General features: G+C 48.1%; 3 protein-coding genes across 4 annotated transcripts in view; 2 read left to right on the forward strand and 1 right to left on the reverse strand.

Moving 5' to 3' along the window:
* Positions 1 to 326: 326 nt before the first annotated feature.
* On the reverse strand, positions 327 to 7,283 carry CFD (complement factor D). Its single transcript, XM_053372966.1, has 5 exons — positions 7,033 to 7,283; positions 5,118 to 5,268; positions 4,089 to 4,233; positions 1,966 to 2,223; positions 327 to 626 (listed from the first exon to the last, which is right to left on the reverse strand). Exons 1-5 carry the CDS (start codon positions 7,085 to 7,087, stop codon positions 450 to 452), a joined length of 786 nt encoding a protein of 261 aa, XP_053228941.1. The 5' UTR covers positions 7,088 to 7,283; the 3' UTR covers positions 327 to 449.
* The window catches only part of SIRT6 (sirtuin 6), a 245,771-nt gene continuing 225,019 nt past the window's right edge, over positions 4,545 to 25,296 (forward strand). The window contains exon 1 of the mRNA XM_053372956.1: positions 4,545 to 4,549. The gene's annotated coding sequence lies outside the window, so the exon portion shown is untranslated. The remainder of the gene's footprint in view (positions 4,550 to 25,296) is intronic.
* PLPPR3 (phospholipid phosphatase related 3) lies at positions 10,807 to 24,392 on the forward strand. 2 transcript variants are annotated; one of them, XM_053372944.1, is made up of 8 exons: positions 10,807 to 11,326; positions 15,707 to 15,846; positions 16,293 to 16,478; positions 17,273 to 17,402; positions 19,677 to 19,872; positions 20,686 to 20,743; positions 21,812 to 21,985; positions 22,694 to 24,392. In XM_053372944.1, the coding sequence occupies exons 2-8, from the start codon at positions 15,772 to 15,774 to the stop codon at positions 23,984 to 23,986; spliced, it is 2,112 nt and encodes a 703-aa protein (XP_053228919.1). In that variant the 5' UTR covers positions 10,807 to 11,326; positions 15,707 to 15,771; the 3' UTR covers positions 23,987 to 24,392. The 2 variants fall into 2 exon arrangements, with proteins under 2 accessions (XP_053228919.1, XP_053228920.1); XM_053372945.1 differs by lacking the exon at positions 10,807 to 11,326 and adding an exon at positions 12,544 to 12,672.

Genomic DNA, 25,296 nt, shown 5'->3' on the forward strand with positions numbered 1-25,296 from the left:
AATGACGAACATGTCTGTGGAAACGACGTGCAAAAACGCCTTGCGCCAGGAGAAGTTGTTGCTTGTGGGAAACAGCGGGTATTGTACGAAAAATGGAGAAAATTGTGCTGAAACGCCGAAGGATTTTTTTGCAGATTTGGAGAACGGAAGCCTGGGACGCGCGGGAAAGACATGCAAAATCTTCTAATTTTTGCATCTTTTTTTATTATCAATTTTATTTAACATCATTATTACAAAATATTGCAAATACATACATATTTCAGATAAGCACACATATATAAAAAAAGAACAAAAAAGGGAAAAAGGAAAAAGAAGGAGAAGAAAAGTTGGAAGAGTCAATCAGTGAAATTTTTTTATTGAGATATTTGTAGAATAAATTTGGGAGAAACTCTTTTAATATTTGCATCATAAATTTGCGGGGCAAGGAGAGATCTTCTAGCTATCGGCGCTTAAATGGCCACGAGGGATCCGCTGGTTGCGTTGGCCAAGACACTGTCGATCCATCTGGCGTACGGAGCGGTTCGGGTGTAAATCCCGGGTTTCTTCCAGTTGCCGCAAACTCGCGAGCCGGTGGAGACGACGGCTTCGGCGACGCCGTTGCAGACGAGGGCCCCCCCCGAATCTCCCTGGAAAAAGGGGGTGAGAAAAAAGCAAGAACGTCAGATTTTCGCCACTACCCTATAAGCCTGGGGGTCAGCAAACTTTTTCAGCAGGGGGCCGGTCCACTGTCCCTCGGACCTTGTGGGGGGCCGGACTATATTTTGAAATAAATATATGAACGAATTCCTATGCCCCACAAATAACCCAGAGATGCATTTTAAATAAAAGCAACATTCTACTCATGTCAAAACATGCTGATTCCTGGACCGTCCGGGGGCCGGATTGAGAAAGTGATTGGGCCGGATCCGGCCCCCGGGACTAAGTTTGCCTACCCATGTTCTAGTGGCAGGTAGTTCCCCAGACTTGCTTGTCTGAACTGAAGTTCAATCCGGATAAGACAGAGAGGTTCTAATACAGGGGTCAGCAAACTTTTCCAGCAGGGGGCCAGTCCCCTGTCCCTCACACCTTGTCGGGGGCCGGACTATATTTTGGAAAAAAATAATGAATGGATTCCTATGCCCCACAAATAACCCAGAGATGCATTTTAAATAAAAGGACACATTCTACTCATGTAAAAACACGCTGATTCCTGGACTGTCTGCGGGCCGGATTGAGAAGGCGATGGGGCCGGATCCAGCCCCTGGGCCTTAGTTTGCCTACCCATGCTATAAGCCAAGTCCTGTGTTCGAATTATGCCTGCCCTCCCAGGATTCTCAATGGTGATGGTGATTTCTCATTAACTTTTTATTAAACAGACATGCCATACAAAAAAAACCCAAACAAATCTTGCATTAGATACTTCTAGACTTAAGAGATCTTTATCACAGTATACGTAATCCAGTTGTCAAGAGATCTAGAATAGAGTATGTTATATAATGGAAAGAAAAAGAAAGGAAAATGCACAACAATAATAGCGAAAAGTTGGCGTAACTAAAACTATCAAAGAAAAAACAGTAATTAATTCATTCAAAAAAATAAATGGTTGCATTTATTTTTTGCTCTATAAGACTCACTTTTCCTCTCCTAAAAAGTAAGGGGAGATGTGTGTGCGTCTTATGGAGCGAATGCAGGCTGCGCAGTTATCCCAGAAGCCAGAACAGCAAGAGGGATTGCTGCTTTCACTGCGCAGCGATCCCTCTTGCTGTTCTGGCTTCTGAGAGTCAGAATATTTTTTTTTCTTGTTTTCCTCCTCCAAAAACTAGGTGCGTCTCGTGGTCTGGTGCGTCTTAGAGAGCGAAAAATTTGGTGAATAATTTTGCAGAGGGTCATTTAGTGGGGAAATGCAATGCGGCGAGGCAAGTTGCCTACATGTGAATCCTTCTCGCGCCCCGTGCGAAGAGGAGGAACTCTCGTGGAAAAAAGTACCTTGCAGGAGTCTTTTTTCTTGGAGTCGGCACACATCATTTTCTCGGTCACCTCCCCGTCATGGTGAATCCGCTGGTTGCATTTGGTTCGGCCGATGACCCCCAACTCCACATACTGCAATACGTCCGGCCTCTTGCCCGTGTTGCTGGTGATGCCCCAGCCGGCCACCTCACACAGGGTCCCTTCAGGGACGTCCCTCCCTTGCCGTTGGAAAGCCAGCTTTTGCACGTCCGGGTTGAGGGAGGCTGCCTCTTCCAGCTGGTTGGCAGAGACGGAGAAAGAGGAGGTTTTCATAATAATAATAATTTATTATTTATACCCCACACATCTGGCTGGGTTTCCCCAGCCACTCTGGGTGGCTCCCAATAGAATATTAAAAACACTATCAAACATTAAAAAGCTTCCCTAAACAGGGCTGCCTTCAGATGTCTTCTAAAAGTCAGGTAGTTTATTTCCTTGACATCTGAAGAGAGGGCGCCACCACCGAGAAGGCCCTCTGCCTGGTTCCCTGTAACCTCGCTTCTCGCAGGGAGGGAACCGCCAGAAGGCCCTCGGAGCTGGACCCCGGTGTCCGGGGTGGAGACGCTCCTTCAGGGATATTGGGCCAAGGCCATTTAGGGCTTTAAATGTCAGCACCAACACTTTGAATTGTGTTTGGAAACGTCCTGGGAGCCAATGTAGGTCTTTCAGGACCGGTGTTAAGTGGTCTCCACTCCCAGTCCCCAGTCTAGCTGCCGCATTCTGGATTAGTTGCAGTTTCCGGGTCACCTTCAAAGGCAGCTCCACGGAGAGCGCATGGCAGTAGTCCAAGTGGGAGATAACCAGAGCATGCACCACTCTGGCCAGACAGTCTGTGGGCAGGAAGGGTCTCATCCTGCGCACCAGATGGTGCTGCCCTGGATGCAGAATTGACCTGCGCCTCCATGGACAGCTGTGAGTCCAAAATGACTCCCAGGCTGCGCACCTGGTCCTTCGGGGGTACAGTTACCCCATTCAGGACCAGGGAGTCCTCCACACCTGCCCACCTCCTGTCCCCCCAAAACAGTCCTTCTGTCTTGTCAGGATTCAACTTCAATCTGTTAGCCGCCATCCATCCTCCAACCTTGGCATTTTCAGTGCCACGTTCTCACCGACGGAGAGCAAATTAGTCCAAAGCTTAATGGCGTTTGCCAGAATACCCTGCGTCTTATTTGCAGAAGGGATTTCCCGTAATGGAAACGTTGTGTTTTCTGGAGAACCGGTTGCTCAACGTTTTTCCACCTCTTTGGGGGAATTCCCTGAAACTGCCCTCCTCCGAACATCTCGATTTCTGAGATCAGCACTCCTTGCTTCCTTGTCGCAGAGATATTTTTTGGGGAAAGGGCAGTCAAAATGGCAAGGCGATTCTGCTAGGGCTACCCAAACCAGCCTGCCTTTGCCCCCTATTTTATTTTCAATTTAAATCCTTTTTATTGGTTTCTAGAAATGCAAAATGCAGTTAAATAGAACGTAAACAAGCATAGAGACCACATCACACTGGTCCTGAAAGACCTACATTGGCTCCCAGGACGTTTCTGAGCACAATTCAAAGTGTTGGTGCTGATCTTGAAATCCCTAAATGGCCTCAAAGGTCCAGTAGACCTGAAGGAGCGTCTTGACCCCGGACACCGGGGTCCCTCTCCCGAGGAGCTTCTGGCAATTCCCTCCCTGCGAGAAGTGAGGTTACAGGGAACCAGGCAGAGGGCCTTCTCGGTGGTGGCGCCCTCCTGCCAGATGTCAAGGAAATAAGCAACTATCTGACTTTTAGAAGACATCTGCAGGCAGCTCTGTTTAGGGAAGCTTTTAATGTTTGAAGTTTTATTCTGTTTATTCTGGTGGGAAAATCAGAGAGCCAGTATTGTTTAGGGGTTAGGGTGACTTACTGGGAACTGAGAGACCCGGGTTCAAATTTCCCCTTGGCCCTGAAGCTCAGTGGCTGTGACTTTGGGCCAGTCGCTGCCTCTTCGCCTGACCTAGTGAGGTTACAGGGAACCAGGCACAGGGCCTTCTCGGTGGTGGCGCCATCCCACCAGATGTCAAGGAAATAAACAACTTTCTGACTTTTAGAAGACATCTGAAGGGCAGCCTTATCTAGCATCACTCACCTGTACCAGCAAGAGGTCGTCGTGGTTGGTGTCTCGGTGGCTTCCGGGGTGGGCGACCAGCTGGCGGACCCCATAGAGGCGCTTGTGGGGCTCAGGGAGAGAGAGCGACTGTGCCCCCAAGAGGACCTGAAAAGTCCCGTTGCCCCTGCGTGGAAAACCACCATTAGGTTACTGGGCTAAAATGCTAGACTTCTGCAACGGGCTCTTTGTGGGGCTGCCCTTGAGCCCGGATTCGGGGGCCCAGATCGCCGACACCATTGTGGAAAAAGCCCCACCGGTCGTTCCCTTACTATTGAGCCAGGTTCGAGGTCTTGGTACTCATTTGCAAATCAGTTCCCTTGCAAAATCCTATCATTCCTATTGAAGTTGAAAAGTGTCCCCAAATTCATTGGAAAAAAATCTGGGAAACTTTATTTACAAGGCCCTGAACAGCTTAGGTCCAGGGTCCCTTGGGAACAGTCGGAATAATTCCTGAATAAATTTTATTGGGATTTATAAAGAGAAATACAACGCTTAATATCGGATATTAACGAAAAACATTTATCTAAATGCAAAAAAGAAAAAAATATTGACTTCCTTCGACTACAATACAGTTCCTATCATCTCATATCTCGGTTGTCTGTAAACATTTTAAACTTTGTGGAGAGATAAATTTGTTCACCTGCGGAGTTTTCGATCTAGACTACGCTGGTCACAACTTGAGGAAGCTACCTTCTTTGTATAATTTATATGAATCGTATAATCATTCTCTCCTGATTTTTTTTTCACCCGATTGATTTATTTAGAATGATTTGACGCAGGATCTACTGTTTCCGCCAAGCGACAGAAAGGATTGGCTCGGCAGAGCAGCGAAACCCAGCAGGGAGATCCAAGGAGACAGCTCTGTCAGTTTAGAGCCCGGTGTGGAGATCACACCAAGGTTGCGGGTTCGAATCCTGTACGGGGCATCTGAATTGTGGCGGGTCAGGCTAGATGACCCCCAGGGTCCCCTTCCCGACTTGGCAATTCTACAATACTAGGAATACTTACGCATCCTCCAGGCAATGGGCGGCGCTCAGCACCCATTCGTCGGCGATGAGGAAGCCCCCGCAGAGGTGCTGCCCATTCAGTTGCAGGGAGGCCATGTACGGGCGCCGGGGGGCGTCCCGGCCCCCCAGGATACGGCCCCTGGGGTGGCTTGCTGAGAAGGCAATAGCACAGAGGGTTAGATTATGGGTAGGCAACCTAATGATCTGTATGCATATGAAAAGGGTTGCTATTAGAAAAACGGGAAATAAAATATTTTTTTAAAAAAAATATTAAAAGGGCACAGCAGCAAAGGAAAGAGGGAGGAGGAGGGAGGAGGAAAGGGAACGCAAGCCAGAATAAAGCAGTTTCTATGTTCCGGTGTTGTTTTTTGGGGAGTAGCACGGGGGTCCGACAAGCCCCGGATCTGCCCCCCCAAAACCCCCAACATGCACACTTTTTGAACAAACTTGCTTAATAGGGCAGCATATTGAAACTCAATTGCGCTTTTGTGCAATCTACTCGGCGAAGACCTGTTGAAATGAATGGCGGCAGAGTTTGGATGGATCTGCCCCGATTGGGAGCCCAGAAAATCCCGTATTTGCTAGAGTCACCCAGCAACCTCTAAAAGTTGGCCTATATTTGCATTGATTAGCATATGCAGATGTTATGCAAAATCCGCATCCCCTACTCTGTGTTGTCTATGAAGTCCCTTGGAAGAGACAGACAGCGTCGGAACACGAGGCAGCATAGCGGTTAGAGCGCTGGACAAGGTCCTGGATTCAAATTCCCCCGAAAGTCTCTTTGTGTCCATCTCCCTCTCTCTCTGACCAACCTCACAGGGTTGTTGTGAAGTTAAAACAGAGGGAAAAAAGGAAAATGTCTTGCTCCCTGGACAGAATAAGGCAGGCTATCTCTATGTGGGACAAGAAGCTACAGTTAGAACGGGATATGGAACAATTGATTGGTTCAAAATTAGGAAAGGAGTACAAGAAGGATGTATAGTGTCTCCCTGCTTATTTAACTTATGTGCAGAATTCATGATGCGAAAGGCTGGGCTGGATGAATCCCAAGCCGGAATTAAGATTGCCGGAAGAAATATCAACAACCTCAGATATGCAGATGACACAACTTTGATGGCAGAAAGTGAGGAGGAATTAAATGAGGGTGAAAGAGGAGAGCGCAAAATATGGTCTGAAGCTCAACATCAAAAAACGAAGATCATGGCCACTGGTCCCATCACCTCCTGGCAAATAGAAGGGGAAGAAATGGAGGCAGTGAGAGATTTTACTTTCTTGGGCTCCATGATCACTGCAGATGGTGACAGCAGTCACAAAATTAAAAGACGCCTGCTTCTTGGGAGGAAAGCAATGACAAACCTAGACAGCATCTTAAAAAGTAGAGACATCACCTTGCCAACAAAGGTCCATATAGTAAAAGCTATGGTTTTCCCAGTAGTAATGTATGGAAGTGAGAGCTGGACCATAAAGAAGGCTGATCGCCGAAGAATGGATGCTTTTGGATTCTGGTGCTGGAGGAGACTCTTGAGAGTCCCATGGACTGCAAGAAGATCCAACCTCTCCATTCTGAAGGAAATCAGCCCTGAGTGCTCACTGGAAGGACAGATCCTGAAGCTGAGGCTCCAAGACTTTGGCCACCTCATGAGAAGAGAAGACTCCCTGGAAAAGACCCTGATGTTGGGAAAGATGGAGGGCACAAGGAGAAGGGGACGATGGAGGACGAGATGGTGGGACAGTGTTCTCGAAGCTACCAGCATGAGTTTGACCAAACTGCGGGAGGCAGTGGAAGACAGGAGGGCCTGGTGTGCTCTGGTCCAGGGGGTCATGAAGACACGGACACGACTAAACGACAACATAATAAATACCTAAATAAGATATATATATAAATGAGAGAAAGCAGGATTTTGCAGCCGACTCACCATCTGCGGCGAAGAGGCCCAGAACAACTGGGATCCAGATGGAAGAAAAAGCCATCTTCGTGTCAGACTGTCAGGAATAAGTTCTGCTGAACTCAGGAAAGATATATATTTGTGTGTTTGCATGTGATTTCCGGGACGTATTTTATCGGCTCCGAAGCGTGGGATTTTATTTTTCCCCTTCTCTGCACAAACACAGAAGAGGAAGCAGCCTGTTTGCCTTGGCAATCTGGCCGTTTCCTCCTTCAACACATGAAATCTGATAAAAGCTGTTTGCCAGAGCTCTGCAAGTTGCGTGGATTTCGAAATCCCCCGTAACAGAGTCCTCGGGACAGGCCTATGTCATACGTCCGTCAATCAATAAGTCACATTCCTTTGGGGTGTTAAAAAAAGAAAAGCTCTTTTGGGTTTCCCTAAGGGGGGAAAACTCAACAAATTTGGGGGTTTCCCTAGGAAAAAAACAACTCAAATGCAATAATAATAATAACAAACTTGCCTAAAATCCAGGACAAATTGGAGCCAGTAAGTTGTATATAGCACAATTTGAGGTTTTTCTGCTTCTAAATGTTTTCCAACCACTGCTTTATATTTTTGTCGCAATGATCCTGTCAGTTTTTCTTTGACGTTGCATACCGCTTAGAGATCCGCCCCCCCCAAAGGCTTCTAAATAAATAAAGTATGTCACCAATGAATCCTGCCTGCCGTTGCATGTCAGGCCCCACCGACGCTGCCATTGCATGTCACCTATCAAAGCCTACAAACGCCACCTGGGCGTGAAAACCAGACTTTTAAACAGACTATTTTGGGTGAATATTGGGCAAGGATTCCTGGGATATATTGGAAACCGGGGGGACCCAAACAGTGGTACCTTGGTTCTCAAACGCCTTGGTACTCAAACTGCTTGGAACCCAAACACTACAAACCCAGAATTAAGTGTTCCGGTTTGCAAACTTTTTTTGGAAGCCGAATGTGCTGCGCTTTGAGTGTTACACTGAGTTCTGTCTGCTTTTCCTATTTATTTTGTGTTTTTGTTTTGTGGCTCTTTTTCTGTTTTTCGACTGTGGAACTGATGGATTGATTGTGTGACTGCAGTGCATTGATTATTGCTTTCATTTTATGGATCAATGGTCTGGTTAGAGAGTAAAATTCACGTTAAGTTTCTGTTTTGGGGGTTGTTTTTAAAAGTCCGGAACGGATTAATCCCTTTCGCATTCCTTTCTATGGGAAAGAGCACCTTGGTTTTGGAACGGAATTTCCGGAACGGATTAAGTTTGAGGACCGAGGTGCCGCTGTATTGAGATCATGATGGTCAAATGGAAGCAGGATCTGTCCCCAGCTGCCCCCAACAGCTGTGGGATTATCCAAGTGGCTTAACCTAAGCCTCTCCGCTCCCATTAAGTGCAGGGTCTCAAGTTTCCTCCTAATTCATACCCTGGCTCAGGAATAAGGGGCAGCCACTCTGCACGAGCTCAGAGGAAGCTACCTCCGAGGCCTTCGTAGTGGAAACAGGTTTGGGGGCATAAACCCAGCCCCAACCCCTCCTTTTCTTCCGGTTCCGCCAAGGTACAGTTAGCCTGAAGACGGGAACAGGTGCACTTTTATAAACAAAGAAACCAGCTCCCAAAGTATTTATCTCTCTCAAATTTACGGCATGTAATGCCTTAAGAGAGAATATTATGAAAATGATATACAGGTGGTACATGACACCAGTCAAGCTTGCAAAAATCTATCATTTGCCCGATAATAAATGTTGGAAATGTAAAGAAAATGAAGGTACATTCTTTCACCTTTGGTGGACGTGCCCAAAGATTAAGGCTTTCTGGGAGATGATCTGTAATGAAATGAAAAAGGTATTTAAATATACCTTTCTGAAGAAACCAGAGGCCTTTCTCCTGGGCATGGTCGGCCAACTGGTGCCAAAGAAGGATAGAACTTTCTTTATGTACGCTACAACAGCAGCAAGAATACTTATTGCAAAGTATTGGAAGACACAAGATTTACCCACCTGGAAGAATGGCAGATGAAAGTGATGGACTATATGGAATTGGCGGAAATGACTGGCAGAATCCGAGACCAGGGAGAAGAGTTGGTGGAGGAAGACTGGAAGAAATTTAAATACTATCTTCAGAAATATTGTAAAATTAATGAATGTTAAAATGATGTTGGATTGAAAATAAGTGGCATTAGCAACAAAGTTAATAAGAATATGCAAAAATGAATTGATAATGGATGAAAATATAGAGTTATAATATGTTAAGATACAGAGTTAAGATAAATGAAAGAGGGTAAGGATTTGCTGATTTGATTATTCAAATGGGAATACAAAAAGGGGAGGTGTGCAGAGGCCAAGGAAATAAGTTAATGAGTTTAAAGTTACAAAGAACTGATTTGTTTTTAATTCTTTTTTAGTTATTTGTCTTTTGTCTTTTGTATTTTTATCCTTCTTTTTTCTTTTTTATGCATTTTTCTATGTTCTCTTTTTTGTATTTTTTTCTCTTGATATGACCTTTTTTATTTTGTAAACCTATGTCTTTGTAAAACCTCAATAAATATCTTTAAAAAAACAAAAACAAAGGATTTATCTCTCTCTGCGCTGGAACCACTCTGCCTGTGCTCAGAGACTACTTCCACCCACACCTCCCCAGGAGGGAGGAACTGATTCTTGCCTGAATATATTTTTAAAAGTGGGTTTAAAAGGCTACCCCACCCTCCTCCCCAAGGGTTATGAAATTGATAATTGCCTGTTTTTTTGGAAACTGGGTGAGATGCACTCTGTTTACGCTCAGGGGCTACCCCACCTTCCTCCCCAAGGGTTTTAAAATTGATAATTGCCAGGTTTTTTTGGGAAGCGGGTGGGACGCACTCTGCTTATGCTCAGGGGCTACCCCACCCTCCTTTCCAAGGGTTATGAAATTGACAATTGCCTGTTTTTTTGGAAAGTGGCTGAGATGCACTCTGCTTATGCTCAGGGGTTTATGCTCCAAGGGTTATCAAATTGATAATTGCCTGTTATTTTGGAAAGTGGGTAACATGCACTCCGCTTATGCTCAGGGACTATCCACCTTCCTCCCCAAAGGTTACCAAATTGATAACTGCCTGATTCTTTTGTTTCTAAGTGGATGGGACGCACTCTGTTTACGCTCAGCGACTACCCGCCTTCCTCCCCAAGGGTTATCAAATTGATAATTGCCTGGGTGTGGGTTTTTTTTAAGTAGGTGGGATGCACTCTGCATATGCTCAGGCGCTAACCCCACCCTTTCCTCCCCGAGGACTGGGGAACCGTTTCCTCCCTAATAATAATAATAATAATAAACTTGGCCCTATTCTAAGGTAAACTAAAAGAGAAGGCTGGGGAAAAACTGCCTGGGGGGGGGGGTTGAAGCCCCCGGAGCTGTTTTTTGCACCGAGAAAGAATCGGATGGGGGACCTGGAGGGGGGCATTTTCTGTCGCTGAGTCTGTGCAGAGAGAGAGCCCCCCCCCGCGCAGTCAGTGATGGAGGGTGTGGCTCACGAGCCCTGCTCTCTCCCCCCCAATAAAAAACCCCCCAGCGTACCCTCCCCGCTCTCAAAATAACGCGCAACCCCAAATTTTGGCATTTGGAGATGCGCTTTTTGCGCCAAACGCGGGCATCACCGCGCTCTCTATGGAAACCGGAGGTTGGATAGAGACGCGCGCGCGGAGGAGCCGCCACCCACCGCCTCCCCCGCCTCTCCCCCCCACCCACAAATCAAACCAGCGGGCCCCCCTCCTCTTTTTCGCCCCTTTGTGCTCAGGCTTGCAGGAGCTGGGGCTAGAGAGAAAGAAAAAGAGAAAAGCATGCTATCCATTTTTGGCTAGCGCAGAGCGCAGGGAAAGAGAGGCGGTCTGAACCCCCCCACCCAGTTCCTGAGCCCCCCCTCTCTCTCCTTGGTGGGGTGCAGGTGGTCATTCTTCCAGTGCCAACCCACGCGCACCCCCACCCGGATTTTGAAAACCTCTCTAATTTCAGACCCTTTTTAACCAAGGATAAAGGAGAATTGATTATTTTTTCGCTCTTCTCCAAAATCCCCCGGTGGTGGTGGGCGGAATCTAAAACTGGAAGGAGACCCCCCCTTTTTAAAAAAGCATGCATCCCCTTCGCCACTAATCCCAGCAAGAGGCGGCGATGGGAATGTCCTTTTGCATCCCGGAGCGGCAAAAAGGGGCGAGATAAGATTTTTATATTTTTTTGGAGAGGGTTGGCTCCCTAGATGCGCGCGCGCCCCCGCCCCGTTTCCAGCTGCAAATCGGGGGGTGCCTCGCAGATGCGCCGGGCAGGTAAGTTTGATTTTATTTTTTTTAAACTGTTTTTCCTCCCCTCCCCTCGTTTTCTTTCTTTTCTTCTGCCTCCATCATCCCTCTCTCTCTCTCGCTCGCACGCAAATCCAGGCGTCTCTATATCCACCCCATTTTGCGTCTCCAGACAAAGGGATGGTTTGGACTCTGTGTCACGCTGACTGCAATGAGGACCCCCCCCAAAAAAAAAGCAAGCAGGGGGCTCTCTCCCCCCCCCCAGCTCATTCTCTCACATTTGCATTGTCCTATTAGAACCCATCCCCGAACAATAGCCGCAAAATATCCAACCCCAAAAAATAAAAGGAGAAAATAAATCGCAGAATAGTCCATTATTATTAGGGCGATTATTCCCAGCCACACATCACTTGGGTTTTTGGGTTTGGGGGTGGGAATGGTCTGAGACCCAACAAGACCCCCCCGTTTTATGCTGTGATGAGTATTTTTATGGATCGATCGATCGATCGATCGATCGCTTATAGACTCTCGGTCCTTGAAATGGAAAAGGGATTTTTTCTTTTAAAAAGGATGGGTGAGGCTGTTTGGCCACTTGTAACTCCCGAAAGCATCCATTAGCTCTGTGGGGGAGAAAACACACACACCTTGGGTTGCGGGTTCCTTCGGAACTCACCGCCACAAGATGCTGGTGTTGGTGGTTCCTTGCCCGCCTTCGGAACGAATCGGTTTATTTCGGCCGCTGACCAGAGAGCTTTCCGCCTTCTTTCGAAAGGGAGTGGGCAGTTTAGACGCTGGTTATTGGTGTTGGCCGCCAAATGGAACCTCCATGTGGATTTGAAGTCTATCTGCGAGTACCAGGGGCTGGTACAAGAGGGTGCTGTGACCTTCACACTCTGGCTTGTAGGATTTCTGGATGGAAACAGACCCTGAAACACTTCCCTTATTGGGTTGACTTAAATATATATATATACATTTCTACGGCCATTTGATGCATCCTCTTTCAATGTTTTCTTTGCCTCCGCAACAAGAGCCCTGGAGTCAGAAGTTCGCCATTTCTGAGCCTCAGTTGGCCACCTCTGTGAAATGGGTTGATACAGATATTCCTCCTTTCCTGTTATCCCATGTTACAGAAGTAGCCAACAGAGACTCAACAGGGGCTAGAGGCTTGGCACAAACGCAGGTCTGGATCTGAGCTGGAGAGGCGCGGAACAAATAATAAAGAACGCAGTGGCTCAGAGCATGTGCAGAGTACACACTCCTCCCTAAGTAAATCAAGGAAACAGATTTGTTTGGGATCTGGGGAGGGGACTGGATTTCATAACGAAGGATGCCTTACTCTGGGAAAATCCCAGGACCTGTGAAATAACTGCTGGGTGAGTTATTTAAATTCATTCATTTCAATGGACAACATGGGCTTAATCGTTTTTTAAACAACAAAAACCTGTATTTCACATTTAAAGACTTTTTGTTTGTTTGTTTGTTCTATTTTTTTTAAAAAAGATATCTTTTATTAAATTTCCAATTTTACAATTCCAAATCAACATTTTACAAACTTTAAAATACCCAACGACTTCCATTCTTCTCTTTCCATGGTTCATTTTACATTTCACAAATCCCTGCACCTTTCGCTATAACCGTTCAAATCGGTTTTCCGCTTTCATATCCATCAAATATTATTTTCCCCCGTTTTGTTCTAATCCATCCTGGTCTTCGGGAGACGGTTCACATATATTCTGGCCTATTCAACCTCTTTTTCTTAACGCCGACACGGACCGTTCGTAACACGGGAATATTCTTCCCAACGTGGAGCGGGGGGGAAGCGAAGGCAAGCAGCGACAAATCGCTAAAACCCCGTTCGCTGCTCCTGCTCAGGCTGCACAGAAGTAGAATTTCGGTTCCTGAAATTCATTCCGATTGTGCAAGTAAAATATAACAGATGGAATTCTACAGGGTGGGGTTTTAAGTGTGTGAAAACAATCCAGGTCCAAGGATCCCCAGATGGCGGAGGCGTCAGGTGTCATCCTGGCATCCGAGAATCTTCACTTGGTGGCAAACGGCCAAAAGCCAAGTGCGAAATACGCCTGGCTAATTTCAAATCAGAGGACGAGATGGTTGGACACTGTTCTCGAAGCTACAAACATGAGTCTGACCAAACTGCGGGAGGCAGTGGAAGACAGGAGTGCCTGGTGTGCTCTGGTCCATGGGGTCACGAAGAGTCGGACACAACTAAACGACTAAACAACAACAACAACAACAATTTCGAATGCCGTCTGCTGTGGCTTTCGAGACAGATGTTGGGCAAGAGATGTTTGAGAGAGAGAGAGAGAGAGAGAGAGAGAGAGAGAGAGAGAGAGAAAGAAAGAAAGAAAGAAAGAAAGAAAGAAAGAAAGAAAGAAAGAGGAGGTTTTCTCCTTTCCATTTTTTAAACTGTATTATGAAGCCTCTTGCGTTACTTGGGTGCGGGAGTGGATTAAATAAGAAAATACAGATATGTTAGATCGGGAAGGGCATGATAATCGATTCGGATGGCATGCGTATTTATGGCACAAGAAAGGGAAAGTACATACAGGATTTTGCAATCATATAATGGGGAGATCACTTTCTAAAGTGTGGCAATATTATAAAGACCTATTGGAACAAAAGACTCCACGGTGCTTGTCTCCAACAGAGGTAATGGCAATCAAAAAAATAAATAGGGAGGCGATATGGCTTACATATAGGGACCTAACTAATGGAGATAAATGGGAAATTATAATATATTAAGTACACTATTAAATATAGAATCGAAAACAATGTATTTTTAGACTGTGAGAGATATAAAATAATGATATTAAAACACTAAAAAAAAGGCAATGTAAAGTATTAATAAGGGAGATAAAAGGGGTGAGTTTGCGTTTACACCTGGCAAAGGGGCACCAAATATATGATGTTATCTTGTAGTCTGTTAAATCTGGTGCCAAATTTCTGGGTGTCCATATGTACCTAAAGCGATCATTTCCCTTGGTGGCAGGCTGCATGGCCAACAACAACACCCCCCCCAAAAAAATAGGATTGCAATAAGCCCCCATGCTTTTTATTAAGGGTCTGTGATCTCTGCTATGACCGCTGGAACTCCGGGTATCGATTTGGGCGTTAAATGGGTCATTTTGACAGACAGCGGATCTATAGGACGGGGGGGGGGGGAGATGGGCGTGCATTTAAATAGAGTTGGACCCAATGTCAGTCCCGCTCAGAGTAGACCTGTCAAAATCAATATGCCTACGGTCTGCCCACGCCTGTGGATTTTAGCTGGCTGGATGCATCGCTAGTCAAGTTCAGAGTAGAGCCGTCGGAATCGACGGCTAATGGTCCTGAAAGACCTGCATTGGCTCCCAGGACGTTTCCGAGCACAATTCAAAGTGTTGGTGCTGACCTTGAAAGCCCGAAACGGCCCAGTAGACCTGAAGGAGCATCTCCACCCCGGACACCAGGGTCCATCTCCCAAGGGCCTTCTGGGGGTTCCTTTGTGCGAGAAGTGAGGTTACAGGGAACCAGGCAGAGGGCCTTCTCGGTGGTGGCACCCTCCCTTCAGACAGGGATGATTTTGACACACACCTCTCTCTAATCTATATTATTATTATCATGGTTATCTCCCGCTTGGACTACTGCCATGTGCTTTACGTGGGGCTACCTTGGAAGCTGACCCGGAAACTGCAACTAATCCAGAATGCGGCAGCCAGACTGGGGACTGGGAGCGGCTGCCAAGACCACATAACACTGGTCTTGAAAGACCTGCATTGGCTCCCAGGACGTTTCCAAGCACAATTCAAAGTGTTGGTGCTGACCTTGAAAGCCCTAAACAGCCTCAGCCCAGTATCCCTGAAGGAGTGTATCCACCCCGGACACCTGGGTCCATCTCCCAAGGGCCTTCTGGCGGTTCCCTCCCTGTGAGAAGTGAGGTTACAGGGAACCAGGCAGAGGGCCTTCTCGGTGGTGGCGCCCGCCCTGTGGAACGCTCTCCCGTCAGATGTCAAGGAAATAAACAACCACCTGGCTTTTAGAAGACATCTGAAGGCAGCCCTGTTTAGGGAAGCTTTTAATGTTTGGGGTTTTTAATATTCTATTGGGAGCTGCCCAGAGTGGCTTGGGAAACCCAGTCAGATGGGTGGGGTATAATTATTATTATTATTATTATTATTATTATTATTATTATTGGTCTCGTTGGTTTCAGTGGGTCTCCTCTGAGTAGGGCTCAATTGGATCCGACCTGGATAGGTCAGCATGAGACTTTTAAGCTCATCGTTGTGGGTTCGAGTCCCATGCCGGGCAAAGGGGGTTGGTCTAGATGACCGCCGGAGTTCCCTTCCAGTTCTACAATTCTGTGATTTTAACTCCTGCTTGTTTTGGCACTGTGATGTCCCGCGGCAGCGATGAGCAGGACCTAGGCTGAGACCCCGACCCACCAGATTCCTCTGAAACCCACCGCTGACACCATGATCTCGGCAAAGGACAAGGCCAAGGCTCCGAAAGACAGCATGACTCTTCTTCCCTGCTTCTACTTTGTCGAGGTAAGCAGAACTTTCCCATCTTATATATATATATATATGAGAGACACGGGTGGTGATGTGGGTTAAACCACAGAGCCTAGGGCTTGCCGATCAGAAGGTCGGTGGTTCGAATCCCTGCAATGACAGGGTGAGCTCCCGTTGCTCGGTCCCTGCTCCTGCCAACCTAGCAGTTCAAAAGCACGTCAAAGTGCAAGTAGATAAATAGGTACCTTCTCTGGCGGGAAGGTAAACGGCGTTTCTGTGCGCTGCTCTGGTTCGCCAGAAGCGGCTTAGCCCTGCTGGCCACATGACCCGGAAGCTGTACGCCGGCTCCCTCGGCCAGTAAAGCGAGATGAGCACCACAACCCCAGAGTCGGCCACGACTGGACCTAATGGTCAGGGGTCCCTTTACCTTTACCCAGAAGATAGCGCCTGCTCCTTCCCTCTCTCTCCCTTTTGTCTCCCAGCTGCCCATTGTGGCTTCTTCGATTGTGACGCTCTACTTCTTGGAGCTGACGGACCTCTTCAAGCCCGCCAAGGTGGGTTTCCAGTGTTACGACCGGGCCCTTTCCATGCCCTACGTGGAGACCAATGAAGAGATGATCCCATTGCTAATGCTGCTCAGCTTGGCTTTCGCGGCCCCCGCGGCCTCCGTAAGTAGCGTTCCGGCCCCTCCTTCCCTCTTCGGTTTTTATTATAGCTACAGTCGGTAGAGGAGGAGGCTCTTAATCTGCGGGTCGTGGGTAGATAGAGACATTATTATTATTATTATTATTATTATTATTATTATTGCCTTTGACTAGTCTTAGCCGTCCAGGGGTCCTTTACCTTTACCTTTTACCTTATTATAATTCTAGTTACAGGTAGGTAGCTGTGTTGGTCTGCCGTAGTCGAAACAAAATAAAAAAATTCCTTCCAGTAGCACCTTAGAGACCAACTAAGTTTGTTCTTGGTATGAGCTTTCGTGTGCATGCACAATTCTTCAGATATCTGAAGAAGTATGCATGCACACGAAAGCTTATTCTTATTCTTATTCTTATTCTTATTCTTATTCTTATTCTTATTCCCTGCCCATCTGACACCAGCCACTCTGGGCGTCTTCCAACACATATAAAAACATAATGAAACATTAAACAAACAAACAAACAAAATAATATACAGGCCTGCTTTCATATGACTCAGGGGTTGTATACCTCCAGACCCTCCAACGTTTCTCCCCTTAAAACAGGGACATCCTATTCCATCCCCTCCAACGTTTCTCCTGTGAAAAGAGGGACGTCCTATTCCATCCCCTCCAACGTTTCTCCCCTGAAAAGAGGGAAAATAGGGACGTCCTATTCCATCCCCTCTCATCCCTTGTCAACAAGCCCCACCCACCTGAGCGGAGAAGTCACTGGAGGGGAGGCGCTTGCTCTGACCCTGTCCCTCTTCCCTCCCTCCCTCTCAGATCATGGTGGGCGAAGGCATCATCTACTGCCTGCAGTCCAACGTCAAGGGCCGCGCCAGCTCCGAGGGCAGCATCAACGCCGGTGGCTGCAATTTCAACTCCTTCCTCCGCAGGACGGTCCGGTTCGTGGGTAAGTTCATCCCCATCCTCTGGTAAAAGGTAAAGGGACCCTTGACCATTAGGTCCAGTCGTGACCGACTCTGGGGTTGCGGCGCTCATCTCACTTTACCGGCCGAGGGAGCCGGCGTACAGCTTCCGGGTCATGTGGCCAGCAGGACTAAGCCACTTCTGGCGAACCAGAGCAGCGCACGGAAACGCCATTTACCTTCCCGCCGGAGTGGTACCTATTTATCTACTTGCACTTTGACGTGCTTTTGAACTGCTAGGTTGGCAGGAGCAGGGACCGAGCAACGGGAGCTCACCCCCTCGCAGGGATTCGAACCGCTGACCTTCTGATCGGCAACTCCTAGGCTCTGTGGTTTAACCCACAGCACCACCCGCGTCCCTCTCTCCATCCTCTGAGCCCCCTCCAAAACCTCACTTTTCAGGGCATACACAGGGCAGAGACTGTCCGGCTCTCCCTTCTCATTCAGCCCTACAGAAAAGAAAAGCACAAAATTCTTAGCATCCTCCCGATGCCCCAAAAGCAGAAAACTCCGTAGCTCAGTGGCAAACCATCTGCTTCCTCCCCCCCCTTTGCCAAATCATTTTGATTGATTTTCCAAATCTGAACGAATCAACCAAAACCAATTCAATACAGTTTTTCAACATTCCCACGCTCAGTCCTTGATGCGCCCAAAATTTCCTCTTTTTGTGTCTCTTGCTGCCGCAGTTATTTCTAATTCACGTTTCATTCCTTATCATTAGCAGGGATTTTTGTTTGTTATTTTTAACCTATTATCCTTACCCATCTGCTACCCGTTTGCCAATTCCTGCATGTGCTATATTTTAACACTTCCGAAAGCTGCGGTTGCTCGTGAAACAGCATTTGGTCGATAATTATTATTCCTAAAATAAACCCCCTTCCCTTCCTTCTGCGTGCACGAGAACCTGATAGTTTGCATTCATTAGATGTTCTCCCTTTGCTTCTGAATTAAGCCCGGTCCGCTTTGTCCAAGATTCTTCCGGCCCAAATCCACTCTAATTTCCAGTCCATTTATCTCCTTCCTCTTCTCATGGTCTATTGTCCATTTCAAAACAGGAATTTCAATGACATCCACCTTATTGAGCTGATTTACGTCTAAGCTAAACAAGCTCTCACTTAGGGTCTCACTCTCTTGGGGGCCCCAAAAAAATTTAAAGGGAAAAAACACCTGGATGTACATTTCCAAAATATAAAATAAAAAACAAATAGAATAAAACCTACATGCAGCAACAGTGTTGTGTGGGCTCCTCTGATGTGAGTCATGGGCCCCGCCTGCTAGCCTGCTCCCTAAAATATCACTGGTTTGCTCCTTTCTATATATAGGGTGCCGACATTCTGCTATTTATCATTCTTAGCAGTTTGCATCATATGTCTGCACCTATTTCATGTTATGGCAAGTTTCTAGAGACCAGATGATGAGTCTTTGTAAACTGTGTTCCTAAAGGAACTTTAGAAATGTGTTTGCATTATTCAGTTCATTATGCATCAAAAACCATTTTGAGTTGGAGCGTCATAATCATTTCACTATCCATATACTTCTTCTTAATTGCACTTCACTATTAATATACTAGGGACGCGGGTGGTTAAACCTCAGAGTCTAAGACTTGCCAATCAGAAGGTCGGCAGTTCGAATCCCCGCAATGACGGGGTGAGCTCCCGTTGCTCGGTCCCTGCTCCTGCCAACCTAGCAGTTCAAAAGCACACCAGTGCAAGTAGATAAATAGGTACCGCTCTGGCGGGAAGGTGGACGGCGTTTCTGTGTGCTGCTCTGGTTTGCCAGAAGTGGCTTCGTCATGCTGGCCACATGACCCGGAAGCTGTACGCCGGCTCCCTCGGCCAATAAAGCGAGATGAGCGCCGCAACCCCAGAGTCGGTCTCGACTGGACCTAATGGTCAGGGGTTCTTTACCTATTAATATACTTCTTAACGGCGTCTCAGTCCCACGATGACTTTGATAAAACACATCTTTTTGTGATGTGCAAATGTCTTGAGATACCTGTGAAGTCCATAAATGACCATGTAACATATATTCAACACACACAAAAAGTGACAATTTGTTGCGGACAAAGGACAGCTGGACATAGAAAGGGCCCCATTCCCTTCCGGAGCTGAGGGCTGCGTCAAACCTCAATCCGGCCCTGTCTGCGGTCCTGGCTTGGCACCAGAAACGGGTTTGGAGAGCTGGATAAGGACCCCATGCCCAGGCTTGCGCCCCTGGGCTCCATCCCTGCGAGAAACAAATCTTTTATGTCCCGGCAGGTGTCCACGTTTTCGGTCTCTGCGCCACGGCCCTCGTGACGGACGTGATCCAGCTGGCCACGGGGTACCACGCCCCGTTCTTCCTGACTGTCTGCAAGCCCAACTATACCCTTCTGGGCATCTCCTGCGACGCCAATCCTTACATCACGCAGGACATATGTTCGGGGCAAGACCAGCATGCCATCCTTTCGGCCAGGTGAGGCTGGGACGCAGTTCCAAAATTCGGTGGTGACCGGGGTAATATATTACCCTGGTCAAATTGGCGAAAATGTACAAAAGGGGAAACAAAGTTTGTTGGAAATGTAAAAATAAAGATGGGGACCTTTATCATATGTGGTGGCTATGCGAGAAAATGAAGAGATTTTGGAACCTGATATATGATGAATTAAAGAAACTTTTTAGATACGCCTTCCAAAAAACCCCAGAGGCATTCCTATTAGGGATAAGAGGGGATGAAATAAAAAAAGAAGACCATCAGTTATTTCAATATGCAGTGGTGGCAGCTAGGGTCCTTGTAGCACAAAAATGGAAGTCATCAGAGATTCTAACAGTCATGGAATGGCAGGTAAAACTTTTTGAATATGCTGAATTAGCAATAATGACAAATAAAATCCGACATCAAAAAGGGTCAAAGTTCACAGAAGAATGGAGTAAATTTATGACATATATAGAATTGAACTGTAGAAGTTTAAGAACTACGGCAGGATTAGGATAATTCTTGTGAAACTGTAAGAGGAGATGTACATTATGGAAACAGCAACTGGGAGGGAAGGAAGTCGAGGCGCGATTTAGCGCAATGTAAATAAGACGACATGAAGAATGAATGTAAAGATTGTTTTATTTTGGGGTTTTTTTGGAAAATGACAATAAAAAGTATTTTAAAAAAAATCCGGTGGTGACCGCCGCCCGCTGGACCTAAGCGGGGGCTCCCAAATCGCCCCCACTCTGCACCCCAGCCTGCAGCAATCGCTCCTATATGATGTTCCTTCTTTTCCTTTCCTTTCCCCAGGAAAACCTTCCCCTCCCAGCACGCCACGCTCTCCGCTTTCGCCGCCGTCTACGTGTCGGTGAGTCCCCGGTCTCCGTCCGCCATCTGCTGGCTGGAGGATCAGAATCGGCTGCTGATTCCTAGGAATTATCTCTGTGATCCAGGCTAGGGTGGGGTTGAGTATCGGGCTGCAAGAAGCCCCGCACCCCAATCCGCTTCCGTTTCAAACCTTCGCAGCAAGAGTGGCGAATTTTGCAATCTTTAAAATTACGTTCTTGTTTTTTTAATGTTTTTATTAGCAATTTCAGCATAACATATCATATTCATTATTTCCACCCTTTTTTCCACCCCCCAAACCCTCCCCCAGAGATTTCCCTCAGCAACTCTCTCCAATTTCTCAGTACATATTATTCTCTGCATGTTATAAAATTATACACATCCTTACATTATCTGTCTACCGTGTTATCAGTCAATAAATCTGTGCATGCTTATTCAAAACCTGCCCATTCATTTTGTTGTCTTTCTAAGTAATTTGTGAAAAGTTTCCATTCTTCTTTAAAGTCACAGTTGTCCTTATCTTGCAGTTTGTATGCCAGTTTAGCCAGTTCTGCGTAGTTCATCCATTTCTCTTGCCACTGTTTGTTTGTTTTGAGTATGGCAGACCAACACGGCTACCTTTCTGTCACTGTTCTTTTGTCAGGGTTTCCATCCTAAAATTACGTTTTCAAAAGTTTAGCATGTATACTTTGTCATTTTTCCAACTCCCTTCCCTGTTTTCCATGGCGCAGCGGCAAATGTTGAAGGGCAGGACCTTAATTGTGGTGGCCCCCTTAGCTGTGCTCCCACAACGGGAGCACACAGCCATGCCCCCAATGAGTCCATAGCATTTCCACCCCCCATCGTCCATCCCGGACGCCGGGGTCCAGCTCCCAGGGTCTTCTGGCAGAAGTTAAGTTACAGGGAAGCAAGCACAGGGCCTTCTCGGTGGTGGCACCCGCCCTGTGGAATGCCCTCAAGGAGATATTTATCTGACTTTTAGAAAGTATCTGAAGGCAGCGCTGGACCGGGAAGTTGTTTTTTTGGAAAGTGTGATGTTTTATTATGTTTCAAAGAGTGCCTTCATGACCCCCGCCGTCAATCTTTGCAGATGTACTTCAACTCCATCATCTCCGACAGCACCAAGCTCCTCAAACCCATCCTGGTCTTCGCCTTTGCCATCGCAGCCGGGATCTGCGGCCTGACGCAGATCACACAGTACCGAAGCCACCCCATCGACGTCTACGTGGGTTTCCTGATCGGGTCCGGCATCGCAGCCTATCTGGCAAGTCTCTTCTCCTAAGACTCCTTTCCCGGACTTTGGGGGGACACAGGGTTTGGGGGCAACTCAAGCTCAAGAGGTCCACGGCGAGTCGGGGCCTGGGTGGGCGAACACGTCAGAATGTTCAGGGAGGCAGGAGAAGATGTATTGCTTATTAATATCCTTCCTAATTTGTGCTGGCAAGTTCTATAACGGGTCGGCAAACATTTTCAGCAGGGGGCCGGTCCACCGTCCCTCAGACCTTGTGGGGGGCCGGACTATATTTTGAAAAATAATAATAATTATGAACGGATTCCTATGCCCCACAAATAACCCAGAGATGCATTTTCAATAAAAGGACACATTCTACTCATGTAAAAACACACTGATTCCCAGACCGTCCGTGGGCCGGATTGAGAAGGCGATTGGGCTGGATCCGGCCCCCGGGCCTTAGGTTGCCTACCCATGCCCATCTAGAGTCCTTAAGTCGCTTCCCTATTGGTAGGAGGAAACAACAGAGGCCACGCAGATGACACAAAAGGAAAGAGGGATGAGGAGGGATGAGGTTGTTGTTTTTTAAATCTTATATTTTGGAAATGTACATCCAGTTTTTTTCCCCTTTAATTGTTTTGGGGTCCCCCAGGAGAGCAGGGCCCTAAGCTGTAGCTTGTTTAGCTTAGACGTAAATCCAGCACCAGTCTTTAACATCTGTCATTTTCTGCCCTCAAACAGGCCTACCACGCCGTGGGCAACTTCCGCGCTCCGGCCGAGAAGGCCCCGTCCAACCCCCCCGCCAAGGACGCTTTGAGGGCCCTGACCCAGCGGGGCCACGACTCGGTCTACCACCAGAACAAGTCGGTCAGCACCGACGAGCTGAACCCGCAGACACGGCTGGAGGGCATCAACCGTCAGGTCCAGCGCGAGAAGAACTCCCTGGGCAGCCTGAAGCGGGCCAGCGTTGACGTGGACCTTCTGGCCCCCCGCAGCCCCATGGGCAAGGAGAACATGGTCACCTTCAGCAACACACTGCCGAGGGTCAACACACCCTCGATGGATGACCCCGCCCGGCGCCACATGACCATCCATGTCCCCGTGGATGCCTCACGTTCCAAGCAGCTGATCACCGAATGGAAGCAAAAGTCCGTCGAAGGCCGGGGGATGACCTTGGCTGAGGAAGTGGCCCGGCGGGTCGGCTCCGATTGCTTGGTCGGAGAGGACGACGAACATATCCCGCCGTCGCTGTACCCCACCGTCCAGGCCCGAACAGCCGAGCGTGCCGCCATGGGTCCCCGGGTCCTCATCCAGCCAAGACCCGGAGCGACCCAGCTGGTCCACATCCCCGAGGAAAGCCAGGCGAACGCAGGGGCCAACATTTCGCCCAAGAGCAGCTCGGCCGTGCGGGCAAAATGGATGATGATGGCCGAGAAAGGGTCGGCGTCACAGAGAGTGGCCAACCCGCCGCGCCTCATGCAGGTCATCGCCATGTCCAAGCAGCCAGGGATGGTTTCGGTGACACCCAAACACTCGGAGACATCTTCGTCGTCCACCAGCTCCGATTCCTCGCAGTACCGGTCGCCGTCGGAACGGGACAGCTCCAGCGTCGTCACCATTGACGCGCACGCCCCGCACCATCCGGTCGTGCACCTGTCGTCCGGGAACGGGCCGTGGGAATGGAAAGCCACCCAGAAAGTGCCGGACGGGACGGACACTTACGAGCTGAATGACATGGCCAAGGATTTCCGCGGCTTCCGGCCGGCCAAGAGCGCCGGCGTCTCCCCGGGGTCGTCGGTCAGCGACATCGAGCAGGACGAGCCGCGGTACGGCAGTGTGGCCACCATCAACGTGGCAGCGGGAATGGGGGGCGGAGAGACCAGCCCGGCGGAAAACATGCTCGGGGGGCCCAGCCGTGAGTCGACGCTGCGCCGCAAGCCGACAAGCCTGACGGTCGGCGAGAAGGACGGCCAGGCGGAGGAGACAGAAAACTTCTACAAGAAGATGCAGGCCAACCGGCGGTTCAAAGACTAGGTGCCGAAATGGGATGGGAACAATTCCTCCCCACGTTTCCGAAAATAAAATTGATTTCGGTCGCCGTCTCCGTGGCAAAGATCTCCGTTTACCGAGCGTTGAACAGCGGGGATCCGGTGTCTACTTTGGGGAAGCTCTGTGGACCAAATTTTGGGGATTTCCTGCTGTTCTTTAGACAAGGAATCGCCCTCCCCTCTTCTGGATTATCGCGGGGACATTGAGGGACCACTGAAGGGATTTTTAAAAAAATACCTGGCAAATTACCGGTGCTGTTGATTTTCAGGACAAGTGTAATTTATTCGTAACTACTGATTGTAAAGCCGGCCAGAGCGGGGAGCCTGGAGTTGGGGGGTTTAAACATTACGGAAGGGACGCAGAACTGTACCCCTTGGTACGATCTCCCATCGCCCTGGAGCCCACACATTTTTGGGAGGGTGTGTCGTATTTGGAAAGTCAAGGTGGGCGGGTAATTTAGCTTGCTAGATGACACCTCCCTACCGGTGATGATTCGGAGACGTTTTCTTTGTCTCCAATGAAAGCGGGGAGGGAGTCTGTAAATACCTGGGGTGCCCAAAAGAGACAGAAGAGGAGGATGATAAAAGTATTGGAAAAAGACAGGATGGCTAGGGTGCCAGGGGAACAGAAGAGTCCGTCGTGTCTGTTTTTCCCTGCAGCGGCCAAGGAGATTATAATAATAATTTATTATTTGTACCCCGCCCATCTGGCTGGGTTTCTCCAGATTATACTAGGAGGCGACAAATGTGGTTTACCCGAAGCATTTAGTCTCTGGAGATAGACTGCCCCTGTCCTTGGGGGCTCTGGCTGTTGGCACGCCCCCCAGCAAGCATCAGAAGTTATCAGGCCGATACGTTTTGTTTGGGGCAGGCGAAGGGGGCATTCTTGGGGCGCTGGATTCTGCCCTCCCCCCAAAATTGGCACAAAGCGAAGGCAGCACTAGCGGGGTTGGGGAGACCTCGGTTGCCCTGTCTGGAAAAAAACGGCGGCCGTTATTAGTCACGAGGCTTCTGGAACAGATTCCGTCGTGCCCCTAAGAATGTGATGGGGAGATATACGTATTATGAGGGTTTATAGTGTGGCATGGCTCAGTGGTTGGAGCAGGGAGGGAATGTAAAATGTATAGCCTTATGGGGGGGCCTTTGGGGTTGTAGAGGGGGCAGCACCCCCTCTTCGCATGAGATGGGTTTATTAACTTGGGGGGGCGGGATGGGGAGGGAGGAGTGGGGCTCAATTTCAAGATGCAACGTTACCGAGACACCAAAATTGGAAGTTGCTACCGTGAAATCCCGTAT

Source organism: Podarcis raffonei, chromosome 18 (assembly GCF_027172205.1).
Source record: "Podarcis raffonei isolate rPodRaf1 chromosome 18, rPodRaf1.pri, whole genome shotgun sequence".
Classification (NCBI taxonomy): domain Eukaryota; kingdom Metazoa; phylum Chordata; class Lepidosauria; order Squamata; family Lacertidae; genus Podarcis; species Podarcis raffonei.

Coding starts and splice junctions, on each gene's coding strand:
- PLPPR3 (XM_053372944.1), top strand. CDS start 15,772: ATGATCTCGGCAAAGGACAAGGCCAAGGCTCCGAAAGACAGCATGACT. Junction 15,847..16,292: donor CCTGCTTCTACTTTGTCGAG/GTAAGCAGAACT, acceptor TTTGTCTCCCAG/CTGCCCATTGTGGCTTCTTC. Junction 20,744..21,811: donor TCGCCGCCGTCTACGTGTCG/GTGAGTCCCCGG, acceptor CAATCTTTGCAG/ATGTACTTCAACTCCATCAT.
- CFD (XM_053372966.1), bottom strand. CDS start 7,087: ATGGCTTTTTCTTCCATCTGGATCCCAGTTGTTCTGGGCCTCTTCGCC. Junction 4,234..5,117: donor GCCCATTGCCTGGAGGATGC/GTAAGTATTCCT, acceptor TTTTCCACGCAG/GGGCAACGGGACTTTTCAGG. Junction 627..1,965: donor AGAAAAAAGACTCCTGCAAG/GTACTTTTTTCC, acceptor CCCTTTTTCCAG/GGAGATTCGGGGGGGGCCCT.